We start from the raw sequence: 12,592 nt of genomic DNA, 5'->3' as shown, positions 1-12,592 counted from the left end.
CGCCTTTTCGCTTTACAGCTGGACGGATTAAAGGAGATTCTTGTCCCATGGCTGACCTTCAAAGCAAGGCCAGATGTCGTGCGATGCAGGAGACAAACCCTTCAGGTGACACTTCTTAACTAGAATGCCTCTGATTACCTCCTTAAAAAGAAATGAACATTCGGAGTGGTTTCTAATGAGGCATTTTGATAAATAAGGACTAAAACGCACCCGATGTTATTGGAAAAGAATCATCGACCACGTATCACGTTACTGAGAAACCATGACTCAACTCAAAACTCCATCCTGAAAATAGCGGGAAACTTCACCACATCTGCACTACTGTTTCAAAGCACGGACTTTGGGAACGTATTAGAAGCTGTGATAAAAATAATGTAAATTAAAGTTGTTTTGTAAGTACATTTCAAATAATGATTGTAGAAATCTGAGCTAATTCCGTTAGTAAAATATTTGTGATCCATGTTCGCTCCAGGACATTCCCAAAGCATCTTTAAATCAACATATTGCACAACAGAGGTCGGGCCACCCAAATGCAGCTCTACTGAGCGGTGGAACCACATGAGGAGGATTAGGTGCTGTTCAGGGTTAGATTTATAATTCGGCTGTTTTCTTGTTGTTCCCAGGCATGTATTAAGTTCCATATAATAAACAAGGAAAAAGAAAACCAAAAAACATATATGAATGTATATGATATAAAGTTAAAGTGTATGAGAATAGAGCGCAAGATTTCACTGAACCCTTCGCTTAGGAAAGTCCAAAAATAATCCTTTTCTCTGACACGCTGTAATACAATCCGGTGGAGTCCAAGAGATACAATATTTATTGATGTTTTTCTTTTATTCTTTCACTCCTCTCTCTAAGTGTTCGTCAAATTCTGCACTATTTGTGCCAAAGCCACTTTGTAACATCCTTTCATTATCTAATCCTTTTCTCTCTCACTATCTCTCAGTGGAAGGCTGTCAGAGGTTTTTTGGGAGTTGGTGAGCTGTGAAATCGCACAAATTGCTCCTGCTTTACGTCTGGCCCGGCAAACGAGGGAGGGAAAGACAAAACGGCAGAGCAGAGAGAGGAGATTTTCTGCTCCAACACTTTTGAACTGTTCGTACCTCCACCAGCACTACAATCACTGGCACACACACACACACACACACACACACACACACACAGCTGCAACATGCCATGTCTGTCCTCCTTTCTCCCTATCTATGCTTAACGGACAAGCCAACCCCCAATCCCCAACACACACATTGACACACACTCTTGTTTTCCCTCCACCACGCCTTCCCCACTTTGCTTTACAATTCAGGTCACTTCACTGAACAACTTGGCAAAGTAGCCTCAAGAGAGGTGGAGCCCTCAGAGTGCAGCTGATAAAGGGATCACACTCACCAGTATCATTTGGAAGTGTGTGTATGTGTGTGTGTGTGTGTGTGTGTGTGTGTCTGATTATTAATTAATCATTTAGGAATAAACATATAGTACAGAACGCTCACATGTACAACAGAAACAGACCCCCCCCGCCCCCCACCCCGCTCCTATTCTTTTGCTCACTTTTTTTTTTCCATCATTCAGGTCACAAAAAAGGAAGAAAAAGTCTGAACCAAATATCTGATGTATAATCTCATGCCATCCACATGGCCAAAAGCACAGCCCGTGTTCCTGAGCTCTTCTTCTATTACTTAACAGGCAGAGAGCTCCATCTAGAGGACAAAATCTGCTGGTGCAAACCCCCTTTGCTGGAATGTGGTGAGATTATTAATGAAGACTCTGCTTTATAAAATAAAAGTCTTAACTTAGTTTAAAATTGTTTCAATATTTAGTGAATTGTAAAAGTGTATTATGGCACAATTTTTATCACAATATTATATCATGATAATTCCATGCGCTAGGCTCGAATAGACTCAAATCACACTCGTGTGCTATTTTCTGTAGACCTTTCTTACAATAATTAAAAAAAATCTAATCTAATAAAAAATCTAATGAGTCTTAGACAGGGACCTATATGATTAAAAACAACAACAATGCATTGAGCTCATTATGTTCGAAACAGAAATAGTTATTGGAGACAGAAAGCTTGTAATTCCTTTACTTTACACTTAAAGCACACATTAGATTTACTCACTGGCCTACATATTTGAGTTCTTTGGTTTTGGATTTAACTTATTAAAGTAACAGTCAAAGAAGCTAATATCTATGATGATGCACTTTTCAGTCTGCTTCCACTTAAGGTTTCTTCTTTATACTGTCTCAGGGAGTTTTTTTTCCTAAGGGATAAAAAATTACCGCTTTTTATTAAGGATAAATTATATAGGCAATAAATAGACACATACATATAACATATAAATTGAAAATGTATCACCCAATTATCTCTGTAAAGCTACATCAGGACTGTGTGCATTGTTAAAATTATGCTATACAAATAAAACTGAATTGAATTGAATTTTTATAATTATTACACTAGTCACCGTCATTTTTTTTTTTTACATCGATAAATGAAGCTCCCACTGATCCTGTATTATGATCAGTTACATTTTCATTAATAACACTTAAATAAATACTTAAATCGTATTATATGTATAATAGTAATATAGTATGCACGTTCTTGTTTTAATCTAAGGTTACGTCCCGTCCCCACATTTGGAACGGCCCTCTAAACAATACCAGAGACATATTAAAAATATATAAACTTTAAATATATGTTTTACTCATATCATATGTCTATGTGATAATAAAGGTTGACTTTTAAACAAAAATATCCCTTTTTTATTAATAGGGGTCGAACTGGAACTATCGGCTATCAGCAAAAATTAATTAAGAGAGCGGCCTCTAGAGGCGAATCACTGACACTGCGTGCTGTTTTGGTTTTACACGCGAGTCGGTTTTATTTATTTAACACATTTTCATGATTTGAATAAAGTGCAGCACTCTTTACCAAGGAGTGTTTGTTTTTTTATTCAGTATTAATTTTTAAAAACTCAGTTGATTCAACCTCTTATCGGCAAGTACGATCCAACCTAGCTACGGTATCGCTAAAAGCGGTCTACCTCTAGTTATTAACATAGTTTAATTATTTGTTAGATTCACCCACCATCCATATGCATAAGTAAGTAAATGTTTTAATTTCAAAGCAATGACTGTAAAAAAAAAAAAGGGATTGTGACAGTAATGATGCTCTTTTAATAGGCGATTTATCTCTTGAAATGTGATGTTTATTTGACTGTAAGAACAAAAAAAATGAACTAATCTAAGAGGCAAAATAAATACATTTATATAATACTGGAAGTCCATTTAATGTTCCATTAAAGAAAGGAAAAAGTTTGGGGACCCTTGTGTTAAGTAATGCCCATACACCCCCCCCCCCCCCACGGCGGAAGTGACCTCGTATAGGCGGAAGTAAACAAAACCATTCAATTTCAATGGTGGGACGTTTCTGTTATTAGGATATCCATTTATTATTATTAGTTACATTGCAACTAAATTTGTACGATTTTAAAATAAATGCGTTTTAAAAGTATATATGTATTATTTGTTTCACAATTATAACCGCAGCCGGTTCTGAGCGTTGCTGGAGTGGTCCGAACCCGAACCCGAGCCGGACTGATGATGAGTATGATGGATTTCCCCCGCAGCAGAGACGCGTGTGTCCTGAACACGGATGAAGCCTCTCTGATCGAGACGGCGGTCCGGGCGGCGGTCATGTCCGTCCTGAAGGTCTTCTGCGAGGTCAGTGAGAAGCGATCGCACCGCTACGAGGTGAAGCTAGCTGCGGCGGAAAGGGAAAACGCAGCGCTCAGGTCCCGCTTAGAATCAGCCGAGCAGGAGCTCCAGACCCTACACCAGATCTCTTCAAACTACAACATCTCAACTGAGGTCACCTTAAGTGCAGATGTTCCAGAAACAGAACCGGAACCGGCTTTTTCTCTGGGCGTGTCAGAGAGCGCCGGCGCCCTGGTGATGAAGGAAGAAGAGACTTTTCATGAGAACAAACTGTTCATTAAGAGTGAAAGGACAGATGAATGTTCTCCACTTAACCTCCAAAACCCTGGGAATAAAAACGGGCAAACTTGTCAACAGATCCAGGAGTATGGGACACACAACATCCACAAGCACTCAGTAGATCCAGATCCAGGTTTATCCGAATCAGAGAGAAGTACGAGACCAGTCACTCTGAATAAGAGACATGATGATGCTCTGGGTTTTGCTTTGAGTGTAACATTTTATTTTAGTTTGTTTATTAAAAAGATGTTCATGTTTTCTGTGATTCTGGTGTTTTGTTGTTGTTTTGGTGAGAAGTTGTTTTTCTCTGTCACAGGGGAAATTATTATTATTATTATTATTATTATTATTATTGCTGCCAATATTTGATCAGGAGTAGTCCAGGTATTAGATGACTAGTTGGTGATCTCAAACATTAATATGATGGAGAAGGTCAAGGTTTTGGCATAAAGGTGAAGCTGTGACTAAAAGGAATAAAGCGCCGCTGCATTATTTCTTTAAAGTAGAATGATGGAGACTAAAGCACTAATGCATCACTCATTTGAGGTAGAATGATGGAGAGACAAAAGCGCTGTCACCTAATTCCACTAAGGTAGAATGATGGAGAGATTAAAGCACTGCTGTATCATTCTACTGAGGAAGAATGCTGGTGAGACACGATTTGAAGTGAGAGCCAAATAAATCCTACTTGGAACTCCTATTTAGAAAATCTGAAAAAAAATCTCCACCCTCTGCAGTTCAGCATGTCCACATGGCTGCTCAGAAACTCAATTGTGAATAAAAAAAGGTCAAAGGTTTATAGTAGTTTTATCATGAATATTAGCTGGCTAGCCTGTTCTCTACATTTGACCAAGTCTCCCCTCTCCACTTTGTAGTAAATGCTATAATCTTTGTTAATTCATCTGAATTGGATAGCCAGTAGTCAGTAAAGATGCTAGGCTTCTAAATCTTGTGGAGAGAAAAGATGTACAATAAAAAACACTCATCATCTTATGCTTGCAGGGAGGCTGACACGGTACGAAAATGTGAGAAGGTATAGAGAAAGGATCCGGGCTGATCCTGTGAAATACCTTGCCTGGAAGCAGAAGAACCACTTGAGGTATGTGGTATTAACCGTTGTAATAGTAACAATGGTGCAGTGAAAATGTAACTTAAAGGTTGTTCTCTAACGTTCTCACAACCCTTGCTGTTTAATGTTTTAAGTGAATTGAATATAATGTAAACCATCCAGGTATCTGCAGAACAGAAAGACTATTAATGAACTGCCTGAGCCCATGAAGAATCTGCAGAGAAAGGCTTGGAGAGAGGCTACAAGGAGACACCGTGCAAAAAAGTTGACCCAAGCAACTTCCTCTGCTGGATCCATGTCTCAAACACCAGAACGTTGTTTTCCTTAGTCGTTGTTCTTTTTGGGAGACATTAACTACAACTAAAACATAATTCCTTATCCATCCAATTGGAGACCTGCGCTTTTGTTAGTCCACTGGACATCATGTCAGTCAAAATTGTGATCTCTTTATTGTTTACATTAAATTATACAAATAAAGTAACACTTCTATAATTCTGATTTCTTTATCGCGTTATAATCAATTATAACTGCATATAATTGTAAATGTATAGGATATCTTAAATTTCTACATATCAATATTTCTTCTGTATATACAGTATATAATTTTGCACAGCTGTAAATAAAATGTACATATCATATTGTAAATTTATATATACAGTGTCTACATATATTTTCCCGTTATTCACATCCTGCTCTTATCTAATTTATGTATGTATGTATGTATGTATGTATGTATATATATATATATATATATATATATATATATATATATATATATATATATATATATATATATATATAAAAGAGAAACCAGGACAACAGAGATCGATCTATCTATCTATCTATCTATCTATCTATCTATCTATCTATCTATCTATCTATCTATCTATCTATCTATCTATCTATCTATCTATCTATCTATCTATCTATCTATCTATCTATCTATCTATGGCTTTACAGCATGAAGACATTCAGAATCAAAAGAATGAGTATCGACAGTAAACATACACACGCACTGTATAAAATCTCAGATGATATTCTGGGTGTGAGTAATAATATTTTCTTGCAGTTTAATGCTCAGAGGCTGGAATTATACACAGAAACCTGTGAGTCGAATTATTTGACTCGGCTCATCGAAGAACCGACTCCCAGACAGCTTTTCAATATCGAAATAAAATGCAAAAGGAAACATTTTATTTAGATAAAAAAAATTTTAATTATAAAGGCATACCACAGGAGTAGAAAAACTGCCTATATATAGAAATACGTACGTATATTCAAAAAAAAGTGCAACCCAAAAGAATCGACACATAGAACCGACTCATTCACGAATGACTCATTGCTCATCATTTTGCAGACAGTACTGCGTTCGTATTTTATTGTATATATATATATATATATATATATATATATATATATATATATATATATATATATATATATATATATATATATATTTTTTTTTTTTTTTTTTTTTTTTTACTTTAATTTCATTTAAATATGTGTGTTTTGTTTAAAAACTCGAGGTTTCTTTCACACCGGTTGGTTTGAGGAACATGCTGCGGAAGAGCGTGACTTCTGACCGGCGGAAGTAAATAGACCCGTTTAAATGCATGGAGTGGGATCTCTATATCAATGCGCGCTCTGTTTTTAGATGCACTATTTTATCTTTAGAAAATATATGTTTGTGATTAGAGGGGGAAAAAGGTTGTCCGCACTGTATTCATTATTATTTATAGTAAAACTCGATTGTAGACGTTGATCGTCGCTCCTCTGATGCTCCGATGGATTTCCCCTGCAGCAGAGACGCGTGTGTCCTGAACACGGATGAAGCCTCTCTGATCGAGACGGCGGTCCGGGCGGCGGTCATGTCCGTCCTGAAGGTCTTCTGCGAGGTCAGTGAGAAGCGATCGCACCGCTACGAGGTGAAGCTAGCTGCGGCGGAAAGGGAAAACGCAGCGCTCAGGTCCCGCTTGGAATCAGCCGAGCAGGAGCTCCAGACCCTACACCAGATCTCTTCAAACTACAACATCTCAACTGAGGTCACCCTGAGCCACGATTTCATCCCTGAACACACACGAAAAACAGTAGAGGAGCCGACATGCTTCCACAGTGACACCAGCCTGATGATTAAACAAGAAGAACCTGTTTCTGAGGACACACTGTGTTTAAAATCTGAACTGACAGATGAGACTTTTGCAGCAGATCAGTGTGAACATCCTGTCATTTATAATACTCAGACTCACAAACAGACTCCAGGTGCACAGATGTGGAACATGCAGCAACATCTCCAAACGTTCAGTTCACCAAAATCCAGCTTGTACCAGAGCAGTGAGAAGTATGCAGCACTAAATGCATTGCTGTCTCTAGATCCTTATTGGGAAGGGATCAGGTTTCCATGGAGTGGAGAGATGGTGTAGTGTGATGATTACAGGGAATATCTCAGAGGATTGTTATTCCTCTCTGATTGTCAGCTTTTTAGATAGATCACACCATGTTCTACCTTAACATTAGACCATCAGAAGCACTGTATTTTCAGGTTCTATACAGGTAATCCTGTCTAAATTCACCTGAAGCTTCTTTTGGTATCCTGAAGGAAATTGTTGTAATTATGCTCCTCTCCATCATCTTCTACTGAAACCAGGTCATGTCTGTAGTCATTTTCCCCAGAATGTTTTTGCAACTCAGTAGGATCTCTTTCATGGCCCAGTCCTGGTTTGGGACCTGGTGGTTAAGGACCTCCTGATGTAGGGTTGCAAAGTGCACTGTGCATTTCTCCATCACATAATGCACAATTTCTTCAATCCTGCACAAAAAATAATGTAAAAAACTTCTTGGCGAGTTTTTGCATAAATTATTAAAATATTGCATAAATTTATGTAAAAAAAATTCTTTGTGGTGTGTGTAAGCCTCAAAATTATACTAACAATTAAATCAAAGTAAAAAATATAACTTTTGAAAAAAAAATAAAAATAGTTTGCAGACATGTCGGCTTATGACACAAAATGTAGAATTCCCATATATTCCCATCAATTCCTGTACATTTCCATGAATTCCTGTAAGTTTTCAACTTGTAATATTTCCAAAAAATTCCTGAGAAGTTCCCATAGAAAGTTTCCAGAAATTTACCTGAAATTTTCCATCCCTTTGCAACCCTAATCTGATGTACATCAGTAAAGGTCAAAACAATCAGTGTGCATTAACCATGGAAAAACCCGACTTCCTACACGGCAACTCGGCATTCCGGGTTTGTAACTCGGACAACACGTCCGTCTTGCCTGAGTTCTGTGACGTAAACTAATCTAATGCCACAAAAAGATGATTTTTGCAATTTTTAACATAATTATGCTTATTTAATAACCCAAATTAATATTTTTCTATGCTGTAAATGTAAATGAGCATCCATGTTTTTCTGAGCCAAAACACTGGAACACTTATAGACTGAAATTTGATGGAAGATTGATTTGGAATTCAAATCAATTCATTTTTATTTGTATAGCGCTTTTAACAATGAACATTGTCTCAAAGCAGCATGTTTGAGAACATTAGAGTTCAGTATTAAAGGGAATTGCATTCCATTTATAGCATTTGGCCATAATATCCAGAGCAATTTACAACTGAGGAGTTGAGGGTTAAGGGCCTTGCTGAAGGGCCCAGCAGTGGTGCTGGGATTTGAACTTGTGAGCTTCTGATCCAGACTCCAATGCTTCAACCACTGAGCCACCATCTCTCGTTTATTTTGTACACATTGAATGATTTGTGTGTTAACCAACCATTTATCATGAAGGCATTTTCTTCTCTCAGAGATTACACAATTACACAATTTTAATAAAGGTCATGACGTCCAGGAAAGCGAATTCACGTCAAAATACTACTTGGACCATATTAGTGTTTGTACCCAGAGTGTTTTAGATGGAGTGGTGTACTGAAGTGTTGTATTGGTTCAATAGTCTTATACATTGTTAGTTGATCCAGAAAGCATGGGTTGTTCTCTGTCTTCAGACTTCGGTCCTCAGAGCCACAGATGATCTGAAGATGAAATGAAACTCTGTGCACTTTTGGATCTCCAGGTGGATTCCTGGTGATGATCGTAGAGGAGAATCGAAAAGCAGGGAGTGTGTGAGAAGATACAGAGAAAGGATCCGAGCTGACCCTGAAAAGTATCTCGCCTGGAAGGAAAAGGAGCGCTCGAGGTATTTAGGACTTTTATGATATGTTTTATGGGTTACAGATTGATTCATTAAAAGAGGACAAAAAAATAAGACATGGGTAATAACAGCATATCAGGAGGTCATAACAAAATATGAGTATTTGAAGAAGGACATGAATTCCTGCTTTGCTTTGTGGGTTTCCTGGCCATGGATGAGTGTGACGTTATCAGGTGCCATTTATATGCGTTTTATTTTTTCCAAATATTTTTCTTATTGAGTGAGGAAACTAATCACCAGTGTCGCAATAATACAGTGTAGTCGCCATGTAAAAAGTCCACATTTCTTGCTAGCATATATAATTTTACCAATACTACCAAGTCCAACATGAACTAATGTTATTAGCACCATTGTCACTACCAAAGAATGCAGTAATCAGAAGATTGTTGAAATGGAGAGAAGTTGTTCATTGATACGAGTGTTTGAAATCTTGCTACCGTCCAGGTATCAGCAGAAGCGAAAGACCATTAATGATCTGTCTGAGCCCATGAAGAAGCAGAAGAGGAAGGCTTGGAGAGAGGCTAAAAGGCGGGATCGTGCTAGAAAGCAGGTTCAAGCCGCTACTCCACACATGATCCAGACCAACAACCCGTGAAGAGAACATCATGCGTATTCCGTGGACCAAAAACCTCTGCATCGTGTCCATTAATAAATATTTAGATTACAATAATGAGTTAATCACAACGACAGGAAAGTGTTAAGACACTGAGTTGGATGTCAGACAACAGAAGTGAAATCCAGGATTTCCCAGTGAACTTTCAAGACCTTGTCATTGGAAATATGAAATGCTGCCAAGTGTCAATCCAGAAATGTGAAACAATCACTCCTGCTTCAACCACACTACACAGAATTTCTGCACGTGCTGTTGTGGAGATGTCATGACCAGGAGATTAGCACAGAAAAAAGACATGTCCTGTTCTATAGATCTCCTCACCTGTAATGAGAAGAATCACTCAACGTATTCTGTGCATTTCTTCACTTTTCTCTCACTCACTACCAGAAATTGGGATCAGTGAACATACAGAAGGACGAATACGCCCTGAATGAGATGCCAGTCCATAGCACATACAATCCTATACACACAAGATCACACCTGGGTGTCATTTATTTTGCCTAATTCACTTCCAGAGGTGGGAGGAAAACGGAGAACATGGAGCCCCACTCCCCCCTCGTGAACTGTTCTCCATCTAAGCGTCTATCACTGAACAGTAAACCTCAACAATGATGTAGTTTTAATGAAGGGATATTCGGTGTTGTGGATGAGGAAGGATCATCTCTAAGTTCCTCATACCATCTCAGGGGAGATACAGGATAAATTTATAAGCACTGAAACCTATAAATTCACACTTTTATAACCTGTTTATCTTTAATTCTGCTTTGGGACAATGCCCATTGTTAAAAGCACTTTACAAATAAAACTGAATCGAATTTGATTCTGTTCTACAAATAAAAATATAATAGAAGGCTGAAAAAAATCATTGCCTCATTAGTTTCCTCGCTCAGTATTTAGCAACCAAAGCGCTTTATTCTATATTTAATCCTTTATTGAAAGCATATTCAGATACCTACTCATGAAATGGTGTTATATTGCTCATGTTTTCCAATCCCACAGCCAGTTCTTTATAATATCCTCAGCACCTTCATATTCATGCGATGTGTGTTTTGAGAACCTGCTACCCTCCAGGTCTTTCCGCAGGAGAAAAAGAATCCAGGATCTCCCCGAACCCATGCAGAAGCTGCAGAGAGAAGCCTGGAGAGAAGCCACGAGGAGACACCGTGCAAGAAAGATGGAACAGGCAACCAGCGCTTCCACGGACACGAACCGAACAATAAACCCGTGATGACTACAGCCTTTATTTATGCTCCAGTCTGTAGTGTCAAAGTGCCCGAATGTATCTGGGATTATTTTCCACAATAATAGCAGAGTAAATAAATGTCACTTATGCATTTATGGTATTTTTTTTTATTATTTTTTTTATCATGTATAAATGCAAAGAAATGGTTATTAAAAAACTGATGGTTTTATTTTCTAATTTTGATTCACTTCTAGTCATTAAAGAGGCTGTTTCAGGATTACATCAATACACTTCACTAAACACGGGCAGTTCATTATGAGACGCTTGGAGAGCAAAAAAGTCAGTCTGAACATGGAAACTGTTTAGTGTGAAGAAAGAAAAACAAGACAGACGGATGCTGGGTAAAAGACATAAGAGAAATTCAAGTGTAGAAGTAAAAAGTCATATGGGGTGAGAATGATATTGGAAGATTGACAAAGAACTAAGAATTGTCTATTAATGGACAGATGATCGAGAGATGGATGGAGACCGTATGTGAATAAAATACAGTAAGTGTGATCTGACACTCGGTGCTTGACTCATGAATATTCCCTCAGTGGAAGCCTAGTTTTGTTTTGGGGATTTTTGTTCATCCTTAAGATTTAGATTCTCTACTGATAGAAAATTGGATCTTGTTCTTTCATAACAGATGGAAGAATTATGCTGAGTTTGGTCAAAGTAGCATGAAAGCTTCAGGAGCTGACAAACTTTTCAATGGAGTTCGATGGCCAACGCTTCCGTAACAGGATAAATGTAATTCTGATCAGTCCCAGCACACTAGAGCAGAAGATTGAAGGTCTGAGATAAGTTTGATCAAGGTACTGTAGTTTTTAAAGCTCTGGGATGAATAGTGCTTTGGGAAAAAAAAAAAAGATTTTTTTTAGAATATTAATAAAAAAAGACAACAGCAGAACAGTAGCTCTATTTACATTTCTATGTATTGAACATTTTATTTATTTATTTATTTATTTATTTATTTATTTATTGAACGCAATACAAGAAAAAGTACAGTAAAAAAAAAGACAAATTATTCACAGTTTAATACCTTTATTAAGCAAAGATAATCACTCATATGACACTAATGTTGAAAGACTCATTTTTGGAACATGAATTATGTTAATTCATTTTATTTATGTATATTCTCATTTATATATATATATATATATAAAAAGCCATGATAAAAATAAACAGCCAAGAAAAGTATCACAAATATATAAGTTAAATATCAAAAGTCTGGAGAATATTTATTCAAAGGACACTTAAAAAAAATTAGGAAATACAAAGCAATAATAAATGTAAATAATATTTTAATAGCCTTTTGATCTCTATAGTATTAAAGATCTTAGATCTGAGTTTACCTCAAAGCAGGTATCAGCACTGCTACATGTCTGTGTTTTTCTGCACCTGAATGGAAATACAAATACACAATCATGATTCCAGGAACAGGGCAGACATTACATTTAAAATACATGAATCGATTAAGA

At 37.2% G+C, this 12,592-nt stretch overlaps 1 protein-coding gene across 5 annotated transcripts; it reads left to right on the top strand.

Annotated features, from left to right (window-relative positions):
• The first annotated feature begins 3,362 nt into the window (after positions 1-3,362).
• On the top strand, positions 3,363-11,306 carry LOC310719644 (uncharacterized protein). 5 transcript variants are annotated; one of them, XM_083529561.1, is made up of 5 exons: positions 3,363-3,419; positions 3,550-4,150; positions 4,999-5,095; positions 9,136-9,258; positions 10,970-11,306. In XM_083529561.1, the coding sequence occupies exons 1-5, from the start codon at positions 3,417-3,419 to the stop codon at positions 11,112-11,114; spliced, it is 969 nt and encodes a 322-aa protein (XP_083385687.1). In that variant the 5' UTR covers positions 3,363-3,416; the 3' UTR covers positions 11,115-11,306. The 5 variants fall into 5 exon arrangements, with proteins under 5 accessions (XP_083385687.1, XP_083385686.1, XP_083385688.1 ...); XM_083529560.1 differs by having other exon boundaries at positions 10,958-11,306; XM_083529562.1 differs by lacking the exons at positions 9,136-9,258; positions 10,970-11,306 and adding an exon at positions 5,228-5,454.
• The last annotated feature ends 1,286 nt before the right edge of the window (positions 11,307-12,592 follow it).

This window comes from Silurus aristotelis (genome assembly GCF_946808225.1).
Source record: "Silurus aristotelis genome assembly, chromosome: 25".
Taxonomy (NCBI): domain Eukaryota; kingdom Metazoa; phylum Chordata; class Actinopteri; order Siluriformes; family Siluridae; genus Silurus; species Silurus aristotelis.
The sequence above is the reverse complement of the archived record's forward strand: the minus strand, read 5'-3'. Positions and strand labels throughout refer to the sequence as shown.